General features: G+C 39.5%; 1 protein-coding gene across 2 annotated transcripts in view; it reads right to left on the bottom strand.

Annotated features, from left to right (window-relative positions):
* Positions 1–24,864, bottom strand: part of GTF3C3 (general transcription factor IIIC subunit 3) — a 209,707-nt gene that overhangs the window by 153,123 nt on the left and 31,720 nt on the right. For both annotated transcript variants that reach the window (XM_053698555.1, XM_053698556.1), the window contains exons 7-10: positions 17,910–18,075; positions 15,930–16,077; positions 2,459–2,525; positions 1,286–1,389 (exon numbers count right to left, since the gene is read on the bottom strand). In XM_053698555.1, coding sequence (XP_053554530.1) covers positions 1,286–1,389; positions 2,459–2,525; positions 15,930–16,077; positions 17,910–18,075 — 485 coding nt within the window. The remainder of the gene's footprint in view (positions 1–1,285; positions 1,390–2,458; positions 2,526–15,929; positions 16,078–17,909; positions 18,076–24,864) is intronic.

The raw sequence follows: 24,864 nt of genomic DNA on the forward strand, positions 1-24,864 counted from the left end.
ACTGATACAAGAGACACTAGTGCTAGATGGTATATACTATCGCCTACTGCTATTGAGGCATCTATAATAGGTATAGTCATACTACAAATTGGTGTAAATTCTATAAAAGAACTAAAGTCTAACAAGCTTCTACAGATATTCGGAGTCTAAGTGCCACAGACTGTAGTCGGTAGTTTTAACAGTATAGGATAAGTCGCTGATCATGACTAGTTTCCAATAGATTAACAAATAGCCATTATATCTTAAGGGCATATGTTGGCTATAAATAGGTTGCTTTAGCTATTGTAACAGAACTCTTACAAGAAGTCACCCACAGCAGTGAGTAGTAAACAAATGTTTTAGCCGCTGACAGCAGGACAGGCCCTGATCCACAGCAACTAAAGAAACAGGCATTAAAGGGAAACTAAACCCAATTTTTTTTTCATGATTCAGGTAGAAAATACAATTTTAAATAACATTCCAATTTGCTTCTATTATTTAATTTGCTTCATTCTTTATATATCCTGTGTTGAAGAAACAACAATGCACATGGGTGAGCCAATCACATAAGGCATCTATGTGCATCTACCAATCAACAGCTACTGAGCATATCTAGATATGCTTTTCAGTAAAGAATATCAAGAGAATGAAGCAAATTAGATAGTAGAAGTAAATTAGAAAGTTGTTTAAAATTGCATGCTCTTTCTGAATCATGAAAGAAAAAAATTGGGTTTCATGTCCCTTTAAGTGCCATGTCCACAGACCTTTACCTGTTCAATGGGTTACATCATGATGGGGGGGGGGGGGTAAAAAAACTTTAACACCCCCTACAATTATGATAATTTGAAAAATGTCATGTGGAAATGGCCTCAACTTCCAAGGTATGAGCAAAGAAAACAATGTACAGCTAAACATATTAACCCCATTGCTAAATATCACAATCTATGTAAGCCAACAACTAATTACAAACAAGAACATTCATGCTATATAACCCTTAGCTAAATAACACACACAGTCCACTTAAACGGCATCAGATATAATAACACAGTGCTTGGTTCACTTAGTCCAATTTAGAGTAAAAGTCATATAGAAAGGTCTGCTAACTTCATATCATCATTACTAGGCAGTGATATACACATATACCGTAAGTTAGCCAACTCCAACTTTATCAGGTACATATTTAGAGATTAAAAATTAAAAGGCCAAAACAAGTGTGGAAACAGCAGTGAGTATCATCAAGTACAGAAAATGAGTCGTTAATATGGATCCCCAAGAATTCCAAAGATAAAACAGAAGAATCACTTACATTTACTGGTTCCAGAATATTAAGGTGAATCAAACAAAGCATCATTTTGATTGTGATATCAATGGGGACACCATCTGGTACGTGACAGGTAACAGTCTCTGTATCTGTTAAGGCAAAGTTAACATGAAAGAGACCTACAGTGAAGTTTTTTTTCTAAATACAAATTATGCAAAAAAGTAATTAATCAATACTGTATATAAATCTACGAGGGCTGACGGCTTCACAAAAAACCTCTAAGGCAAGCTGTCTTCCTATCCACAATGACAATAAAATAATTAGGACAGAAATTCCCTTAATACCAATGGCACTGTATATCAAATAATATTTATAAGTTGCCCAAGCCTGGTCGCCCACGGTATTAATCTGGTAACTAAGGTGGAGCAGGAACATTATTATGTTTCCATACTTTTATTTGTGCAACTTTAAACTGTATATATATTTCTAAAGTTTTGATATAGTAGTTTCCAGAGTCCGATTTTCATATCCACTTCATAAAAACAGATTCAGGCTTGCAATAAATTAACTTTTCTGTACAAAAAGTAATATCCTATTACGAACTGGCTAGCAAATTGCCATGTTCCACTTGGACTGGGTATACACTTCACAAAGGTCTACATACCCTTTCACTTCCTGCCTGCATTAGTACAGTTTCTACCTATTTGATATATGATATGATGGACTACTGCTTCAAGAGGAAATAAAGGGGGAATACAAACTATAGTGAAATATGTTTTAACATTTATATTTTGAAATATAGGAAACATTTTTTAGAAAAGTGATGCTGCAGTATTCTGTGCAGATTTTTGATCCAATTTCTGTGACTGAAAATGCACATGGATCAGTTGACAGCTAAGAAATCCAGCGTACTGTATAAGCACCTGGAAGTGATCTTCATTTGCAAGTACATCACTTGAAGCAGTATTTTCCTTGGACAGCATAGGATATTCTACACTATTAGGCACTTTTTTCTGTTTTGCATCCCAAACAAATGTCTACAAAAACAACCACAGACTTTAATAAAGAATTCTGTAGAAAAAATAATAATAAGCATTTCACGTGGAACAGAATCTACCCAAAAGTTACAACAGAAACTGAAAGCTCAAGTGTAGGAAAACTATGTATTCTAAAAGTATAAATTATAATCGAAAAATAATTTTGCAACTATTATTTTACCTGCAGTATTCTCTGTGGTCTCATTCTCCGTTTTCTTAAGAGTAATCCCAGAAAACTGTGTTATAATCTATACGGAAAATGTTATATAAAATTGCTGATTAGTTCAGAACAAAATACAGTATTGTTGCTTAGGAAAAAATGCATATATGGTATATTTTAAAAACAAATCTTCACAAATCAAGCATATGGCTTCCTCACTTCATTTTTTAATTATTCAAATACTATCAATAGCTAAATAGTTCTAACACATTCATTTGGGATCTCCTGAAAAGTCACGATTTTTGGTCAGAACCAAGGAAATATTTTTTCAGTGTTTTTACCTCATAAAAGCAATATGCTTCTTTGTGTAGACTAACAGTGAGAATCTTATATCTGGTTCTAGCCCTATCATATTTCAAGTTGGGAATTTATATTAATCTCAGACTTAATGCTTTAGAATTCTTTGTTGAAGCTGTATAATCCTTTATTTTTTAGCATATCTAATTGTTCTGTATACTTATGAAAATGCACGTGTATGAGTATGTTTTTCTTATCTTTATATATGTAATATTATCTTAAAATATTTAATAAAACATTTGAAATTCAAACATACACCACACAGTTCACACAGAGCAGTTAAACAAATGAAAACAATTACAAAGAAGTACTCTTTTATAAATTCATTTATACATAAAGTAGTACTGATTGATAGCCTATCATTTGCACACTAGCCATATGAGTTTAGCTAAAACATCCATTATGGTCCCTCATACAATAACGTTTAACATCCATAATATAAATAAATATCTGTGCTGATCCTAAAACAACTTGGAAGCACTCAACCATTTCATTAGATATCCTGCAAATTCTTGCTCATCTTCAAAGCCTAGCCCCTGTACAGTAGTGGCACACATTCATAGATATTGCTTCTCTGTTAAATACTCAGTTAAGTTACCCTTTCATATGAATGCTTGATATATTTGAACTTGTACCCTTTATTCTTTAATTAGAAAATATTGTTTATATGCATTAATTATGTTGGATATATTTATTATGGTTAAGTTTGTATGCTTATCAGAAAATCCTATTATAAGTTAGAATTTGGTGCAGGCAAAACAGGCAAAGTATTTTAAAACAAAGAATATATATGTCAAGATTTTACCATTAAATGGTTTCTGTAAACATGAGAAAGTGTGCAAGATACTCTGGTCTTATGAAGCAAAGTCATCCCTTGCCTTAAAGGAACATTAAACACTAAATAAATGCTAGATAGAATAACGTATTAAAAAAAAAAAAAAAAAGATTAGTTTGAGAACAACAACATGTAGATGTATTTTTTTAAATTTTCATTAGTTGTTTAAATAGTGTAAAGTTTTAGTGTCTATAAAACAATGGGAACTGCTATGATGTAACGTTGGTTTCCTTTTCTGCTGTAACCAATTAGGGGCAGTTACAAATAGGTCACTAGAGTGTGCAGTCAATAGCGGTGTGGAATATAACAGTGTTCTGCACTGTTTCAGAATGGAATTATGGAAAAAGGGGACAAAACAATAATGAATGTATATAGCAGAGTTTATATATATATATATATATATATATATATAAACAATTTATCATTTTATATTACCATCTCAAAGTGTTTAATGTCCCTTTAAGCTTGCAGTGAAATCAGATCTTATTTTATCACTTTCTGTACGCATATATGCTTCTTGGTATTATCTATGTCTGTATATCAAAGTCTAATACTTAGAGAGAACAAATGAAAATTAAAATTTTATTACTTATCTCTTCTATCTCCCGCTGGGAGTGTAATTTCTTCTGCTGGCAATTCCTAAACGGCTTTTCTATAGCCAATACTTAAGTATAGAAATTTTCAGTATATGTAGGGATATCATAGGCAAAATCAGCTATTTTAAATAATGATATAAAGGTAAATTAGCTATTTGTAAACAATTTAATACAATCCAGCAGGTAAAATGGTACATTGGGAACAAATTAAAGGAAGAAAATGTTAGGGTACACTGTTCCTTTTTAACTGATGTCCTGTTTCATCTGTATTTTCACCTTGTAATGGTATTGTGTGTGTAGAATATTTCAGAAAAGGTTTCAATGAAGGAAACCTGGATTTTAAAGTGTTGTTTTCATTGAATACTTATATTATTAATGTGAAGGATACTGTGTAGATTTGAATATTCTGTGTAGGTGAATGTACCAGTCCTGTTTGTGACAGAAAGTTTAAAACTACAATTTGTTGCCTGTTTCGACAAAAAAGCATTGGTTAAGCCCCCCCCCCCCCCCCCCACAATAGATCATGCAAAGTGTAAAATGTAGGCCCAATGTAATTTTTCTCAAGACCTCCAATATTGTATGAGACAGCAATGGGTACTTTAAAATAAGGAATGGAGTAATTTGAGAAGAGCGAAAACAGATTTTAGATATAAGGCAATGGGGCCGATTTACCAAAGTCTGAAGGACATGATCCACTGTAGCGGATCATGTCCACCAGACATCAATGAATGACAAGAGCATATGCTGTTGGCATTTAACATTGCACAAGCAGTTCTGTTGAACTGCTTGTGTAATGCAGCCCCCAGCAGATTCCCAGCCAATCGGCTGATAGCAGGGGGTGTCAATCAACCCGATCGTAGACAATCGGGCGGATTGCAGCCGCAGCCTCAGAGGAGGCGTATGAGTTAAGAGGCAGTGGTCTTAAGACCGCTGCTTCTTAACTCCTGTTTCCAGCGAGTCTGAAGGCTTGTAAGGAAAGAGAACAATTAGGGGCCATTTGGCCCTTGTTAAATCGGCCCTATAATGCATAAACAAACTGCACTAAGAGGCCATTTGTAGGATGCAGCTAATTAACATTTTTCTATGTGCAGTCACAGCTAAATAGAAAACTTCCATGAAAATTATCTAGAGCAAGCATTGCTATGTAACTGCCTTTTAATGCAAAAAGTGTGGGTTAGAATACTAATAACGGAACATATGCTTTTTGATTGTTTGTTTGTTTTGTTTGTAATAGCCAGGTGTCAGAGCTCATGCTAAAATCTCCAAAACTTCCGAAAACATTGCAGACTTTTTAACAATATCCAACCAGTTAAATGTGTTTTGGGTCAATGCAGCCAAGGGGTAACAATCTTTTTAATTATTATGCACAAATTTTAAAAAAATATGTTTATGCCAGAGTTCAAGTTCTCAAATAAATAAACAAAATAATGGAAATTCCTGGGTGTGGCGTTTGATTAGTGGAAATGTTAAATATAAACTCTACATTTTGCCCTCTCCTATTAAGGGTCAGATTACGAGTGGAACGCAAATATTTGCACACGAGCGATAAGGGCGTTATCTCACGGGTGCTCGTGAAGCTTACCACTGATATTACGAGTTGAAAGTAAATGTGATTGCGCTCAAGCTAGTATTACCGCAACTTCAGAGCTCTGCTTAACTGTTTTGCGAAACTAAAAAGTTGCACAAAACACATAAAAAATACATTACAAAGTATAGTTACATTCATAACAACACTATCTAATAAAATTATTCACAAAAAATATTGCACACAAAAGTTATAAGGCCTCAAACATATGAGGTCTCAGGTGTTAGAAAAAAAAAGGCAGGCAAATGGCTTTAACATAGAGATACATACATATACATGTGTAAAGATGTAGATTTATATGTCTATATATACACATATAAAAAACATATAAACATATGTGCACATATAAAGACATACATAAGTGCATTGGAGCCCTTTGCAGTTAAGTAGATGAAAACATGTAAAAGCATATTCATGCAATATTCATTTTTAATAAAGGTTTTAACTATGTATTTACTGTAAATATTTCACATCCCAATGTTCTGCACATAGCATATACACACACCTCTATAATATCATATCTATAACTAAAAAAAACAGAATTTATGCTTACCTGATAAATTTCTTTCTCTTGCGATGTATCGAGTCCACGGATTCATCCAATACTTGTGGGATATTCTCCATCCCAACAGGAAGTGGCAAAGAGAGCACCCACAGCAGAGCTGTCTATATAGCTCCTCCCCTAACTCCACCCCCCAGTCATTCGACCGAAGGCTAGGAAGAAAAAGGAGAAACTATAGGGTGCAGAGGTGACTGAAGTTTTAAAAAGAAATACTACCTGTCTTAAATAGACAGGGCGGGCCGTGGACTCGATACATCGCAAGAGAAAGAAATTTATCAGGTAAGCATAAATTCCGTTTTCTCTTGCAAGATGTATCGAGTCCACGGATTCATCCAATACTTGTGGGATACCAATATTAAAGCTTTAGGACACGGATGAAGGGAGGGACAAGACAGGTACCTAAACGGAAGGCACTACTGCTTGTAGAACCTGTCTCCCAAAAATAGCCTCAGAAGAAGCAAAAGTATCAAATTTGGAAAATTTGGAAAAAAGTATGAAGCGAAGACAAAGTCGCCGCCTTACAAATCTGTTCGACAGAAGCCTCATTTTTAAAAGCCCATGTGGAAGCCACCGCTCTAGTAGAGTGAGCAGTAATTCTTTCAGGAGGTTGCTGTCCAGCAGTCTCATAAGCCAAACGGATGATGCTTTTCAGCCAAAAAGAAAGAGAGGTTGCCGTAGCCTTTTGACTTCTCCACTTTCCAGAATAGACAACAAACAATGAAGATGTTTGATGGAAATCTTTAGTTGCTTGTAAGTAGAACTTTAAAGCACAAACCACATCTAGGTTGTGCAACAGACGTTCCTTCTTGGAAGAAGGATTAGGACACAGAGAAGGAACAACAATTTCCTGATTGATATTCCTATTAGAAACAACCTTAGGAAGAAACCCAGGTTTGGTACGCAAAACCACCTTATCCGCATGGAAAACAAGATAAGGGGAGTCACACTGTAAAGCAGATAACTCAGAAACTCTTCGAGCCGAAGAGATAGCTACCAGAAACAGAACTTTCCAAGATAAGAGCTTAATATCTATGGAATGCATAGGTTCAAACGGAACCCCTTGAAGAACTTTAAGAACCAAATTTAAACTCCATGGCGGAGTAACAGGTTTAAACACAGGCTTGATTCTAACTAAAGCCTGACAAAACGCCTGAACGTCTGGAACATCTGCCAGACGCTTGTGTAAAAGGATAGACAAAGCAGATATTTGTCCCTTTAAGGAACTAGTTGAAAATCCCTTCTCCAATCCTTCTTGGAGAAAAGCTAATATCTTATGATAGATAGATGATGAAACCATGCTTTGCTAAAATCAAGTGTTCAATCTCCAAGCAGTCAGACGCAGAGAACGTAGGTTTGGATGCTTGAATAGACCTTGAATCAGAAGGTCCTGCCTCAGCGGCAGAGTCCATGGTGGGACAGATGACATGTCTACCAGGTCTGCATACCAAGTCCTGCGTGGCCACGCAGGTGCTATCAGAATCACTGAAGCTCTCTCCTGCTTGATTCTGGCAATCAGACGAGGAAGGAGAGAGAATGGTGGAAACACATAGGCCAGGTTGAAGGACCAGGGCACTGCTAGAGCATCTATCAGCACTGCCTGGGGATCCCTTGACCTGGACCCGTAACAAGGAAGTTTGGCGTTCTGACGAGACGCCATCAGATCTAATTCTAGTGTGCCCCATAGTCGAATCAGTTGGGCAAACACCTCCGGATGGAGCTCCCACTCCCCCGGATGAAAAGTCTGTCGACTTAGGAAATCCGCCTCCCAGTTCTCTACTCCTGGGATATGGATTGCTGAAAGATGGCAAGAGTGAGTCTCTGCCCATCAAAATATTTTGGAAACCTCTATCATCGCTAGAGAACTGAACTCCTTGTTCCCCATTGATATAAGCTACAGTTGTGATGTTGTCCGACTGAAATCTGATGAATTTGGCTGCAGCCAGTTGAGGCCACGCCTGAAGTGCATTGAATATCGCTCTCAGTTCCAGAATGTTTATCGGGAGGAGAGTCTCCTCCTGAGACCATAACCCCTGAGCTTTCAAGGAGTTCCAGACTGCACCCCAGCCCAGCAGGCTGGCATCTGTCGTAACTATGATCCCCTCTGGTCTGCGGAAACACATTCCCCGAGACAGGTGAACCTGTGATAACCACCAGAGAAGAGAATCTCCTGATCCAGATCTATCTGAGGAGATAAATCTGCATAATCCCCATTCCACTGTTTGAGCATGCATAGTTGCAGTGGTCTGAGGTGTAAGCGAGCAAATGGAACTATGTCCATTGCCGCTACCATAAGTCCGATTACCTCCATACACTGAGCCGCTGACGGCCGCAGTATGGAATGAAGAGCTAGGCAGGTGTTTACGAGTTTTAATTTCCTGACCTCCGTCAGAAATATTTTCATTTCTACCGAGTCTATCAGAGTTCCTAGGAAGGAAACCTTTGTGAGATGGAAGAGAGAACTCTTTTTTATGTTCACCTTCCACCCATGAGACCTTAGAAAAGCCAACACGATGTCCGTGTGAGACTTGGCTAGTTGGAAAGTTGACACTTGAATTAAGATGTCGTCTAGATAAGGCGCCACTGCTATGCCCCGCGGTCTTAGAACCGCTAGGAGGGACCAAAGCACTTTTGTGAAAATTCTGGGAGTCGTGGCCAACCCGAAGGGAAGGGCCACAAACTGGTAATGTCTGTCCAGAAAGGCGAACCTGAGGAATCGGTGATGATCTCTGTGGATAGGGATGTGCAGATACGCTTCCTTTAAGTCCACGGTGGTCATATATTGACCCTCATGGATCAGTGGCAGAATAGTCTGAATAGTCTCCATCTTGAAAGACGGGACTCTGAGGAATTTGTTTAGGATCTTGAGATCCAAGATTGGTCTGAAAGTTCCTTCTTTTTTGGGAACCACAAAAAGGTTGGAGTAAAACCCTTGCCCCTGTTCCGCTCTTGGGACTGGGTGAATCACTCCCATGGTATGTAGGTCGTCTACACCCTGGTTTCTCAACAGCCGGGCCGTGGCCCAGTACCGGGCCGTGATAGCCCTGCTGGTGGGCCCCAACCTGTCATGCCCCCACTGCACACCAGGGGCAGACTGAGACCAATCAAGGCCCCAGGAAAACTGTCTTACACTGACCCAAATGTATTCAATGTTATGCAAATGAACATGGTAGCCTCCCTGCCCTGCCCCCAACATGCCCCTCAACCTCCAGAGCCAGGACCCCCAACATTAAAGGCCAGATAAAGGGCCTCCAGCCTTCAGGGCCAGACCCCACACTCCATGGCCCTCACAGCGACAGACCCCCGGCAGGACCCCCACACTCCAGGGCCCCCATTAAACCCACACTTAACTGCTTAGTTACTAATAGGGCAACTGAAAACTCCAGCTTAAAGGGACACTGAACCCAATTTTTTTTCTTTAGTGATTCAAATAGAGCATGACATTTTAAGCAACTTTCTAATTTAATCCTATTATCAAATTTTCTTCATTCTCTTGGTATCTTTATTTAAAAAGCAAGAATGTAAGTTTAAATGCCGACCCGTTTTTGGTGAACAACCTGGGTTGTTCTTGCTGATTTGTGGAAAAATTCACCCAATAAATAAACAAGTGCTGTCCAGGGTCCTGTGCCTTCTTTTTCAAATAAAGATAGCAAGAGAACAAAGAAAAATTGATAATAGACGTAAATTAGAAAGTTGCTTAAAATTGCATGTTCTATCTGAATCACAAAAGAAAAAAATTGGTTTCAGTGTCCCTTTAAGGAACGCACCAGGATCAGTGGAGATGCCATTTGTGGGCCCCCCTACCTGCTGGTCCCTCGGCCCAGGTCCTATTTGCCTGGCTGATCAGTCCGCTTCTGCTGCTTTATATATATATATATATATATATATATTAATATATATTAATATAATATATATATATATATATATATATATATAAAAAACTACCGGGCCCTGGACATGTCCAGCTCAAATTAAACGGGCCTTGAGATCACTTTGGTTGAGAACCACTGGTCTACACAGCGTAAGAACGCCTCTCTTTTTTGTCTGGTTTGCAGACAATTGAGAAATGTGAAATCTCCCCCTTGGGGGGGAATCTTTGAAGTCCAGAAGATATCCCTGGGAAACAATTTCTAAAGCCCAGGAATCATGAACATCTCTTGCCCAAGCCTGAGCGAAGAGAGAGAGAGTCTGCCCCCTACTAGATCTGGTCCCGGATCGAGGCTACCCCTTCATGCTGTTTTGGAGGCAGCTGCAGGCTTCTTGGCCTGTTTACCCTTGTTCCAGGCCTGGTTAGGTCTCCAGGCTGACTTGGATTGCGCAAAATTCCCCTCTTGCTTTGCAGCAGGGGAAGCTGAAGCGGGACCACTCTTGAAGTTTCGGAAGGAACGAAAATTATTTAGTTTGGTCTTGATTTTATTTGTTTTATCCTGAGGGAGGGTATGGCCCTTCCCTCCAATGATGTCTGAAATAATTTCCTTCAGTTCAGGCCCAAATAGGGTCTTACCCTTGAAAGGGATGGTCAAAAGCTTTGATTTTGATGACATATCAGCTGACCAGGACTTAAGCCATAACGCTCTACGCGCTAAAATGGCAAAACCTGAATTTTTTGCCGCTAATTTAGCCAATTGAAAAGCGTAATCTGTAATGAAAGAATTAGCCAGCTTAAGAGCCTTAATTCTATCCAGAATATCATCTAATGGGGTCTCCCCCTGGAGAGCCTCCTCTAGAGCCTCGAACCAAAAAGCAGCTGCAGTAGTTACAGGAACAATGCATGCAATAGGTTGGAGAAGAAAACCTTGATGAACAAAAATTTTCTTTAGGAGACCCTCTAATTTTTTATCCATAGGATCTTTGAAAGCACAACTGTCTTCAATAGGTATAGTTGTACGCTTAGCTATTGTAGAAATAGCTCCCTCTACCTTAGGAACTGTCTGCCACGAGTCCCGCATGGTGTCAGATATGGGAAACATTTTTTTAAAAGTAGGAGGGGGAGCAAACGGTATACCTGGTCTATCCCACTCCTTAGAAACAATATCCGCAATCCTCTTAGGGACCGGAAAAACATCAGTGTAAACAGGAACCTCTAAGTATTTGTCCATTTAACACAACTTCTCTGGAACCACAATAGGGTCACAATCATCCAGAGTTGCCAATACCTCCCTAAGCAACAAGCGGAGGTGTTCTAGCTTGAATTTAAAGGCTGTCATATCAGAGTCTGTCTGAAGGAGTGTCTTTCCTGAATCAGAAATCTCTCCCTCAGATAGCAAATCCCGTACCCCTACTTCAGAACATTGTGAGGGTATATCGGATACGGCTACTAAAGCGTCAGAAAGCTCAGCATTTGTTCTGAACCCAGAGCTATCACGCTTCCCTTGCAACCCAGGCAGTTTAGATAAAACCTCTGTGAGGGTAGAATTCATAACTGCTGCCATGTCTTGTAAGGTAAATGAATTAGACGCACTAGAAGTACTTGGAGTCGCTTGTGCGGGCGTAACTGGTTGTGACACTTGGGGAGAACTAGATGGCATAATCTCATTTCTTTCTGTCTGAGAATCCTCTAGCGCTACATTTTTAAGTGCTACAATATGCTCTTTAAAATTTATAGACATATCAGTACAAGTGGGACACATTCTAAGAGGGGGTTCCACAATGGCTTCTAAACATATTGAACAAGGAGTTTCCTTGATGTCAGACATGTTTAACAGGCTAGTAATGAGACAAGCAAGCTTGGAAAACACTTTATTTAATGTAAAACAACAATTTAAAAAAAACAAAAAACGGTACTGTGCCTTTAAGAGAAAAAAACATGTACACGTTCTGCAAAACTGCTTAAAAATACACCAAATCCTTCAATTTTTTTTACAGTATATGTATTAAGCCTTAGTAAGGTTGCACCACCAGTAAAAAATGAAATTAACCCCTTAATACCAAAACCGGATTGACAAGAGTAAAAAAAACGGAATATATACAGTCAGCACCTTGACACAGCTCTGCTGTGGCGCCTACCTGTCCTTAGGGGTTGAATTTGAGGGAATAAAGCTTCGTTTTGGCCCCAAAACTGCTTCAGGACCCTCCTGTGTTGCAGCTTGCTGTCCAAAATGAATAAAAACTGCGCATCTAAGACGAGAAATTAGGCCCCACCCACCTCTTACACGATGTCTGTTGGGCCTTAAAGTGACACCTCAAGTGTTAAAAACAGCCATGTGGGATGTAAATCCCAAAAATAAGCCAAATGAACCTCTCTCAATAAAAAGTCCCAAAACGTTTTACCCAATTTCCAAAAAAAAACGTTTGCTCTATTATATAAGTGTCAACCAGCAGAGTAACTTAGCCCATATGTAAGCTTGAAATACTACCAAAGTGTTTGATTACAGCTTACCCTTCCCCTCATGGGGATAATGTCAGCCCTTTTCTGGAAGTATCACAGTCTTTCTAGAAAAAATGACTGAACATTCCTCAGTGCAGCATAGCCTGCAAAACTGTTCCTCAACTGAAGTTTCCTGTACTCCTCAGCCTCTGTGGGAACAGCAATGGATCTTAGTTACAAATGCTACAATCATCATCCTCTAGGTAGAAATCTTCATCTTTTTTCTGCTTGAGAGTAAATAGTACACAACGGTACCATTAAAAATAACAAACTCTTGCTTGAAGAAAATAAAACGTATATTTTGTCACCACAATCCCTTTACCCTTCCTTATTGCTTAGAGCCGGCAAAAAGAATGACTGGGGGGTGGAGTTAGGGGAGGAGCTATATAGACAGCTCTGCTGTGGGTGCTCTCTTTGCCACTTCCTGTTGGGAAGGAGAATATCCCACAAGTATTGGATGAATCCGTGGACTCGATACATCTTCCAAGAGAAAGATAAATTAGTAAACCTTACCCAGCAACCCCATATTCAGCCACATAAAACTACCACAAGAGCTTCCATATATCCAAAGAACACACATAAACTGATGTTAGCAGGTGCAATTAATCAAATATTTATTCAAATTAAAAAGAGCAAAATTAAAAAAAAAAATAAAACCATCCAATTGATGATCTGAAGTTAAAGCATATAACTAATCTCCCAGGAGCCTAATACAGGGATCCCTGTTACCATAAATTTAATCAGCATTCACAAGTCCCAAAAATAGTAATGCGATCATATACCATGGTATGCAAAGCTTTGTATGTAGCAAGATCATACGTTTGTTTCTAAAAATGTATGATCCATAGTCTCATGAAGAAACATTAACAGCTGACAGCCTTATAATTGCAACATTGTTGGCTGGGTATCCCAAATCTTCACCCTTACTCCCTATGTAGTAATCAAATAACACAAGAGAGCATAGAGATCACGCTCACTGGATCACTATAAAAGGGGAAATATATGGTCGTTAACCACTTCTCAGTGTTAGACACCGCGCCTCACTTTATCCGCCAATGCTCAGGCCGTGAACACAGTTCTTTATATCAGTGTACAATCTTGCAGGCATTAAACACTACGCATAAGCCATCAGACAAACCGCTACACGTGGACAACCGATACAGTGGATATAAAAAGTCTACACTCCCCTGTTAAAATGTCAGGTTTCTGTGATGTAAAAACTCAATTGAAAAAACAAACTGAAATCTTTAAGGTGGAGGGAAGTAATAAAACAAAACTAAAATAATGTGGTTGCATAAGTGTGCACATATAACTGGGGATGTAGCTGTGTTCAGAATTAAGCAATCACATTCAAAACCATGTTAAATAAGAGTCATCACACACCTGCCATAATTTAAAGTGCCTCTGATTAACCCTGAATAAAGTTCAGCTGTTCTAGTAGGTCTTTCCTGACATTTTCTTATTCGCGTCCTACACAAAAGCCATGGTCCGCAGAGAGCTTCCAAAGCATCAGAGGGATCTCATTGTTAAAAGGTATCAGTCAGGAAAAGGGTACAAAAGAATTTCCAAGGCATTAGATATACCATGGAACACAGTTAAGACAGTCATCATCAAGTGGAGAACATATGGCACAACAATGACATTACCTAGAACTGGATGTCCCTCCAAAATTGATGAAAAGACGAGAAGAAAACTGGTCTGGGAGGCTACCAAGAGGCCTACAGCAACATTAAAGGTGATGCAGGAATATCTGGCAAGTACTGGCTGTGTAGTACATGTGACAACAATGTCCCGTATTCTTCATATGTTTGGGCTTTGAGGTAGACGGCAAGACAGAAGCCTTTTCTTACGAAGTAAAACATCCAAGCCCAGCTAAATTTAGCAATAACACATCTGAAGTCTCCCAAAAGCATGTGAGAAAAGATGTTATGGTCTGATGAAACCAAGGTTAAACTTTTTGGCAATAATTCCAAAAGATATGTTTTGCACAAAAGCAACACTGCATATTACCAAAAGAACACCATACCCACAGTGAAGCATGGTGGTGGTAGCATCATGCGTTGGGTCTCTTTTTTCTTCAGCTGGAACTGGGGCCTTATTCAAGGTAGAGGGAATTATGAACAGTTCCAAATACCAGTCATTATTGGCACCAAACCTTCAGGCTTCTGCTAGAAAGCTGAACATGAAGAGGAACTTCATCTTTCAGCATGACAACAACCCAAAGCATACATCCAAATCAACAAAGGAATGGCTTCGCCAGAAGAAGATTAAAGTTTTGGAATGGCCCAGCCAGAGCCCAGACCTGAATCCAATCGAAAATCTGTGGGGTGATCTGAAGAGGGCTGTGCACAGGAGATGCCCTCGCAATCTGACAGATTTGGAGTGTTTTTGCAGTTTTTGCAAAGAAGAGTGGGCAAATCTTGCCAAGTCAAGATGTACCATGCTGATAGACTCATACCCAAAAAGACTGAGTGCTGTAATAAAATCAAAAGGTGCCCAAACAAAGTATTAGTTTATTTTATTATTTTATTTTTACCTAAAAGATTTCAATTTGTTTTTCAATTGAGTTGCATAGTTTATAGGTCACATTAAAGGTGGAAAAAGTTCTGAAATGATCTATCTTTGTCTCATTTCTTTACATCACAGAAACCAGCCATTTTAACAGGGGTGTGTAGACTTTTTATATCCACTGTATATATATATATATTTTTGAGCTCATCGGGATAGCGTGCAAGCAAAAAAAAGTTTACTTTTAACTCATAATACAAGCCCAACCTGATGAGTGCAAAAAGCTTTCTTCTATCGCAATTAACGCTCAAGTGGGAGCTTTATTTAGCGTTCCACTTGTAATCTGGCTCATAATAATTTAACATGAAGTTTTAGTAACTGCAGTATCTGGGGAGACACCAAGGTATTCACGCACACATATATATATATATATATATATATATATATATACATACACACATACACACTATATATATGTATATATATATATATATATATATATATATATATATATATATATATATATATTTTCACACACACATACTGTATATATATATATATATATATACACACACACACACACACAAACAAACACATTATATATATATATATATATATATATATATATATATACACACACACACACACTACACAATAGTATGTAAACATGAATATGTATTTATACCTCTAATGCTTTATCATACTGTTTGTTGGAGATGTATAGTTCTGCAGCAATGTTGACATCTTCAATAGAAACAAGATTTTGGTGTTTAGAGACAGCTTCTTCAATAATTCCAATTGCAGAAGCAACATCGTTGGTTTCATAATAACTCCTACAGAAACATTTGCACAAAATTAACTTTAAAGAACAACAAATGTTCTGGGTGATAAAAAGCACAACAATCATCTACATTTGAGCATAATATAATATATATGATAACCTCTAGTCATAAGAAATTTTAAAATTTGTAAATTAACTTTAGTTAGACAACTGCAAAACTGAAACATAGAGTTGATGACCAATCTATCCTGTCCAAAAACTACAACTGAATATTTAACATATTTTTCAACCTAATAATACAATAAGAAAAGCTCTCTGTGGCACCCAGTAGGCAAATGCATTGACACAGCTAATTGATATATACCGTATTTTTCGCACCATAAGACGCACTTTTTTCCCTTTCAAAAGTAAGGGGAAATGTCTGTGCGTCTTATGGAGCGAATGTGACTGATAAAAAAAATATTCTCTCATATGCACCCGGCCACGCATTGATTTTAATGACCCCGCGCACTTGTTAATTATTCCCCCGCACCAAATGGGGGTTGTTTAGCCTGAAGCCCTCAGGAACACTAGGATATTTTGACAGTTTACAAGCTGAGAGTGTATGCGTTGCGCCTCACCTCGGACATCGCACCTACAAAGCAGGAGAGACTGTACAGTCACACTATAATAATATGGAATAATGGAAACTTTAGGACAAATACCCATTATTATATATTATTATTGTGTGACTGTACAGACTTGTCCTGCTTTGTAAGTGCGATATTCGAGGTGAGGTGCCACACATGCACTGTCAGCTTGTGCAAAACCCTGAGACCGTTTCTCCGCTGACTAAACTTGCAACCAGAACCAGATGATTGCGCTCGCTGCGTCACCGTATTCATGAGGAATGCATATATTTCTGTGGCGACATCATTTTGCGCATGCGCAAATCACAGTCAATAGGGTAGGAAATGTCAACAGAACACCGGGGGCACTGAGAGCGGGAAATCTGGAGGTGGAGGATGGTGCTGCATGAGCGAAAATATTTTCAATGCAGCTGCACAGTGCATAAACCGTTAGGTTCGATATCTGTGCCACATGATGTCCGGTACTTCAGAAAGGTAGGAGAGCAGGGATCTGGGGGCGGGCAGAGGCCATAAGAACCGGTACGCCCAGGGTTGCACACAGGGACCAACAGCAGCACTGAGCCAATAATGTGAAAATTACCCCTCCAGGGCAAGCTACTGAAGTGTTGAGAGGAGGTGGGTGCACAGGCATTGGTAAACAGTATATGCTGTATAGTTGTGACATGATGTGCCACTGCCTAGGTATGATCATGTTGGTCGCTGTATCAAACTGCATAACGCTGTTTATCAGTATTTATCAGTAGGTTATATACTGCTTATTGCTTAATGACCAGTAGGTTGTATGCTGCTTAATGACCACTAGGCTGTATGTTACTTAATGACCAGTAGGTTGTATGGTGCTTAATGATCAGTAGGTTGTATGCTGCTTAATGACCAAGGAAAATATCCTATATACTCCCACAGCTTTAGTCACTGATAACATTGCTAACTGTTTGCCTTTTGGGTCTGCCTGCTGAATATGATTACACTAAAGCAGTGATGGGCAATGAAATCCAACATCTTCTTAAATAATTCATACAATTTTAAGAAATTTTATAATTTACTTGTACTCTAAAATTTACTCCATTCTCTTCTTGGTATCCTTTGTTGAAAGTAGGTAGACTCAGTAGTGTGGGCATTTTTTTCTTGTTTTCCTCCTCTAAAAACTAGGTGCGTCTTATGGTCAGGTGCGTCTTATGGAGCGAAAAATACGGTAAATGATGTCACTTTTTCTGCTGTTTAATTGTAACAATTATTATACGTGCAGATTACTTACTTAGCCATATCTCTTGCCAACTGCATAAAACGTTCCCCATCAGCAGGAGACAAAAGGTTTAATATTCTTCTATAACCATCCATTGCCATTTTATGATCTCCCACCTGTTCATACAAGCTTGATCTCTCCCACAGATACCGCACATTTGTGGGATTATATTTGATGGCTGAAACAAAATACACCGGTTATACAGAAAGGGATATTAAACAGACAGACAAATCAAAGATTAGACATAGAATAATATGGAGATATATTTGCACCATTATATTAGTTGTTTACATATTTATGACATAAGTGTAACGGTTTAGTTTCTATAAAGTTTACTAGATTCTATAAAGTAATGTGTACCAGCATGGCTGAATTGCTTTCTATTTATCGCTATAATCTGCTGAGAACAATTATGGAAAAATATAAAACCAGGCAATAAAGTAGAGCTTGTGTAAACCCACACAACGTTGTTTGAACAGTCTATTTTATACCTGTTCCTAATTGTTTGCAGCACAACAGTGAGATAAGGTTAAAATTTAAAGGGACAGTCTACACTGCAACTGTACTTAACTGTATATTATTGTAATGCTTGCCCAGTGATCACACAGTATAATATTATCCCCAGGAGCATTTTAATTCCCATTCAGGTAAAAACGAGTAAGTTTCCAAGCATTAGCCGTTTTGAAATGGCCTCCTGTCCCTCCTACATGTGACTTCACTATGTCCATGGGGTTGTGGATGTGAACAGGGGCTCTAAGGAGTATTTTGGGGGTGAATAGGCAATGCCTTTACATTGTGGTCTATGGGAACAGTGTGTTCCCTGTAAATATATATGTATATAAAATCTTGGTTCGAAATTAGGGTGTATAGGATAGGGTAGCTTTGGGCAATATTTAATAGCAGTTATCAATGATATAGTACTCAACTAAGAATCTTATTGTAACGTTATCTATCCCATAAAGAGAAATAGTTTGTGTTCAACTTGCCAGATGACATTATAACTATGTAGCGATTCACAGGGAAAATGAGATACTTTGTAGTGTGGTAGTGGCTGTGGTAGCCAATAAATCCCTGTGTTGTCAGTTAATTTACATGAGCCTAGATTTAGAGTTCTGCGTTAGCCGTCAAAAGCAGCGTTAAGGGGTCCTAACGCTGCTTTTTACCGCCCGCTGGTATTTACAGTCAGTCAGGAAAGGGTCTAACGCTCACTTTCCAGCCGCGACTTTTCCATACCGCAGATCCCCTTACATCAATTGCGTATCCTATCTTTTCAATGGAATCTTCCTAACGCCGGTATTTAGAGTCTTGGCTGAAGTGAACATTAGACCCTCTACCAACAAGACTCCAGCCGCAGAAAAAAGTCAGTAGTTAAGAGCTTTCTAAGCTAACGCCGGTTCATAAAGCTCTTAACTACTGTTTTCTAAAGTACACTAACACCCATAAACTACCTATGTACCCCTAAACCGAGGTCCCCCCACATCGCCGCCACTATAATAATTTTTTTAACCCTTAATCTGCCAAACGCACACCGCCGCCACCTACATTATCCCTATGTACCGCTAATCTGCTGCCCCTAACATCGCCGACACCTACATTATATTTATTAACCCCTAATCTGCCCCCCCCAACGTCGCTGCCACCTACCTACACTTATTAACCCCTAATCTGCCGACCGGACCACACCGCCATTATAATAAATGTATTAACCCCTAAACCGCCGCACTCCCGCCTTGCAAACCCTATAATAAATAGTATTAACCCCTAATCTGCCCTCCCTAACATCGCCGACACCTAACTTCAAGTATTAACCCCTAATCTGCCGACCGGACCTCGCAGCTACTCTAATAAATGTATTAACCCCTAAAGCTAAGTCTAACCCTAACACTCCCCTAAGTTAAATATAATTTTTATCTAACGAAATAAATTAAATATTATTAACTAAAGTCTTCCTATTTAAAACTAAATACTTACCTGTAAAATAAACCCTAATATAGCTACAATATAAAAAATAATTATATTGTAGCTATTTTAGGATTTATATTTATTTTACAGGCAACTTTGTATTTATTTTAACTAGGTACAATAGCTATTAAATTGTTATTTACTATTTAATAGCTACCTAGTTAAAATAATTACAAAATTACCTGTAAAATAAATCCTAACCTAAGTTACAATTAAACCTAAAACTACACTATCAATAAATTAATTAAATCAATTAACTACAAGTACCTACAATTAAATAAAATAAACTAAAGGTAGCGGCGATGTTGGGGGGCAGATTAGGGGATAATAAATATACTATAGGGGTTGGCGGTGTTGTGGGCAGCAGATTAGAGTTATATAGGTATAATGTAGGTTGCGGCGGTGTCCGGGGCGGCAGATTAGGGGTTAATAATATAATGTAGGTGTCAGCGATAGCGGGGCGGCAGATTAGGGGTTAATAAGTGTAAGGTTAGGGGTGTTTAGACTCGGGGTACATGTTAGGGTGTTAGGTGCAGACTTAGAAAGTGTTTCCCCATAGGAAACAATGGGGCTGCGTTGGGAGCTTAACGCTGCTTTTTTGCATCCCAAACTGCCCCATTGTTTCCTATGGGGGAATCGTGCATGAGCACGTTTTTCAAGCTAGCCGCTACCGTAAGCAACGCTGGTATTGAGAGTTGAAGTGGCGGTAAATATGCCTCTACGCTCCCTTTTTGGAGCCTAACGCAGCCCTTCAGAGAACTCTCAATACCAGCGTTATTTAAAAGGTGCGGGGGGAAAAAAAAAACATGCGTAGCTAACGCACCCCTTTGGCCGCAAAACTCTAAATCTAGCCGATAGTGTTTAGTTTAAATAAAAGACCTGAAGAGGCTTGTACACAACTAGTACGTCTAGTTATTTAAATCTCTGTGATAATATATGACTGTGAATCTCTATTGGAGAATTAATGAGGCTATAATCCCCTATTATATGATACCGGATCGGTTATAGTGTGTCCGCTATTGGCTCATTTAACTGGTGTGATGAGATGTGCCATGAGCACACATAACCCTGCTTCTGCTAGTGCAGTGTGAACTAGCTTCACAGCGATGGATCTGGTAAAGGTATGACAGAAAACCTCCAGTAATGCAGAGGACTAAGGACTACACAGTGACACCCGCTATCGGTGTCCCACTACACAACTTTAGTTGCGCTCCAGATTAAATATAATAACCATTAGAGGTAGGCTCTAAGGGAGAGCCTCAACAGATTAACAACTTTTAAAAGCGTCCAAACTTCTGACGCGTTTTGCCCGTTCAGGCTTTTTCAAAGGCAGCGGGCTGCCGGCGTTAGCGAAATTTAAGTTCCAGTTGTACCGCTTCCTGTTAGTACTGATAGGATTCTGAGCTTGTCAATCAACAGGACAGTTTAGTTAAAGGTGGTATATACTTAATACGGCTAACTTATTGCTTCGCATATGTATTCCTACGAATACAGATTTAATAGTGTTGATATCTCTGAATGTAATACATATTGTACATCAGCATACGTTCATATTGATTTATCGATATTTCTCCATGTTTGAATACTAATTCCAAAGATTACAAGGTTGGGGGAGTCAACGGTCCATATAAATTACAAGTGTGTAAATATTGATTATTATTGTGAAGGATACTGTGCAGATTTAAATATTCTGTGCAGGTGAATGTACCAGTCCTGTTTGTGACAGAAAGTTTAAAACTACAATTTGTTGCCTGCTTCGACAAAAAAAGCATTGGTTAAGTCCCCCCCCCCCACAATAAATCATGCAAAGTGTAAAATGTAGGACCAATGTATTTTTTTTAAGACCTCCAGTATTGTATGAGACAGCAATGGGTACTTTAAAATAAGGAATGGAGTAATTTGAGAAGAGCAAAAAACAAAATTTATGCTTACCTGATAAATTCCTTTCTCCTGTAGTGTAGTCAGTCCACGGGTCATCCATTACTTATGGGATTATATCTCCTCCCTAACAGGAAGTGCAAGAGGATCACCCAAGCAGAGCTGCTATATAGCTCCTCCCCTCTACGTCATACCCAGTCATTCGACCAAAACCAACGAGAAAGGAGAAACTATAGGGTGCAGTGGTGACTGGAGTTTAATTTAAAATTTAGACCTGCCGTAAAAACAGGGCGGGCCGTGGACTGACTACACTACAGGAGAAAGGAATTTATCAGGTAAGCATAAATTTTGTTTTCTCCTGTTAAGTGTAGTCAGTCCACGGGTCATCCATTACTTATGGGATACCAATACCAAAGCTAAAAGTACACGGATGACGGGAGGGACAGGCAGGATCTTTACACGGAAGGAACCACTGCCTGAAGAACCTGTCTCCCAAAAACAGCCTCCGAAGAAGCAAAAGTGTCAAATTTGTAAAATTTCGAAAAGGTGTGAAGTGAAGACCAAGTTGCAGCCTTGCAAATCTGTTCAACAGAGGCCTCATTTTTAAAGGCCCAAGTGGAAGCCACAGCTCTAGTAGAATGAGCTGTAATTCTTTCAGGAGGCTGCTGTCCAGCAGTCTCATAGGCTAAACGTATTATGCTACGAAGCCAGAAAGAGAGAGAGGTAGCCGAAGCTTTTTGACCTCTCCTCTGTCCAGAATAAACGACAAACAGGGAAGAAGTTTGGCGAAAATCTTTAGTTGCCTGCAAATAAAATTTGAGGGCACGGACGACGTCCAGATTGTGCAGAAGTCGTTCCTTCTTTGAAGAAGGGTTAGGACACAATGATGGAACAACAATCTCTTGATTGATATTCCTGTTAGTGACTACCTTAGGTAAGAACCCAGGTTTAGTACGCAGAACTACCTTGTCTGAATGAAAAATCAGATAAGGAGAATCACAATGTAAGGCCGATAACTCAGAGACTCTTCGAGCCGAGGAAATAGCCATTAAAAACAGAACTTTCCAAGATAACAGCTTGATATCAATGGAATGAAGGGGTTCAAACGGAACACCCTGTAAAACATTAAGAACTAAGTTTAAGCTCCACGGCGGAGCAACAGTTTTAAACACAGGCTTAATCCTGGCCAAAGCCTGACAAAAAGCCTGAACGTCTGGAACTTCTGACAGACGTTTGTGTATAAGGATGGACAGAGCTGAGATCTGTCCCTTTAACGAACTAGCAGATAAACCCTTTTCTAAACCTTCTTGTAGAAAAGACAATATCCTAGGAATCCTAACCTTACTCCATGAGTAACTCTTGGATTCGCACCAATGCAAGTATTTACGCCATATTTTATGGTAAATTTTCCTGGTAACAGGTTTCCTAGCCTGTATTAAGGTATCAATCACTGACTCCGAGAATCCACGCTTTGATAGAATCAAGCGTTCAATCTCCATGCAGTCAGCCTCAGAGAAATTAGATTTGGATGTTTGAAAGGACCCTGAATCAGAAGGTCCTGTCTCAGAGGCAGAGACCATGGTGGACAGGATGACATGTCCACTAGATCTGCATACCAGGTCCTGCGTGGCCACGCAGGCGCTATTAGAATCACTGATGCTCTCTCCTGTTTGATCCTGGCAATCAATCGAGGAAGTATCGGGAAGGGTGGAAACACATAAGCCATGTTGAAGACCCAAGGTGCTGTCAGAGCATCTATCAGTACCACTCCCGGGTCCCTGGACCTGGATCCGTAACAAGAAAGCTTGGCGTTCTGGCGAGACGCCATGAGATCCAGATCTGGTTTGCCCCAACGCCGAAGCAGTTGGGCAAATACCTCCGGATGAAAAGTCTGACGACTTAGGAAATCCGCCTCCCAGTTCTCCACGCCTGGGATGTGGATCGCTGACAGGTGGCAAGAGTGAGACTCTGCCCAGCGAATTATCTTTGAGACTTCCATCATCGCTAGGGAACTCCTTGTCCCTCCCTGATGGTTGATGTAAGCCACAGTCGTGATGTTGTCCGACTGAAACCTGATGAACCTCAGAGTTGCTAACTGAGGCCAAGCCAGAAGGGCATTGAAAACTGCTCTTAATTCCAGAATGTTTATTGGAAGGAGTCTCTCCTCCTGAGTCCATGATCCCTGAGCCTTCAGGGAATTCCAGACAGCGCCCCAACCTAGCAGGCTGGCGTCTGTTGTTACAATCGTCCAATCTGGCCTGCTGAAGGGCATCCCCCTGGACAGATGTGGCCGAGAAAGCCACCATAGAAGAGAATCTCTGGTCTCTTGATCCAGATTCAGCAAAGGGGACAAATCTGAGTAATCCCCATTCCACTGACTTAGCATGCACAATTGCAGTGGTCTGAGATGCAGGCGTGCAAAAGGTACTATGTCCATTGCCGCTACCATTAAGCCGATTACCTCCATGCATTGAGCCACTGACGGGTGTTGAATGGAATGAAGGACACGGCAAGCATTTAGAAGTTTTGTTAACCTGTCCTCTGTCAGGTAAATTTTCATTTCTACAGAATCTATAAGAGTCCCCAAGAAGGGAACTCTTGTGAGTGGCAATAGAGAACTCTTTTCTACGTTCACCTTCCACCCATGCGACCTTAGAAATGCCAGAACTAACTCTGTATGAGACTTGGCAGTTTGGAAACTTGACGCTTGTATCAGAATGTCGTCTAGGTACGGAGCTACCGATATTCCTTGCGGTCTTAGTACCGCCAGAAGAGAGCCCAGAACCTTTGTAAAGATTCTTGGGGCCGTAGCTAACCCGAAGGGAAGAGCTACAAACTGGTAATGCCTGTTTAGGAAGGCAAACCTTAGGTACCGATAATGATCCTTGTGAATCGGTATGTGAAGGTAGGCATCCTTTAAATCCACTGTGGTCATGTACTGAACCCTTTTGGATCATAGGTAAGATTGTCCGAATAGTTTCCATTTTGAACGATGGAACTCTTAGGAATTTGTTTAGGATCTTTAAGTCTAAAATTGGTCTGAAGGTTCCCTCTTTTTTGGGAACCACAAACAGATTTGAGTAAAACCCTTGTCCGTGTTCCGACCGCGGAACTGGGTGGATCACTC

This window comes from Bombina bombina, chromosome 1 (genome assembly GCF_027579735.1).
Source record: "Bombina bombina isolate aBomBom1 chromosome 1, aBomBom1.pri, whole genome shotgun sequence".
Lineage (NCBI taxonomy): Eukaryota > Metazoa > Chordata > Amphibia > Anura > Bombinatoridae > Bombina > Bombina bombina.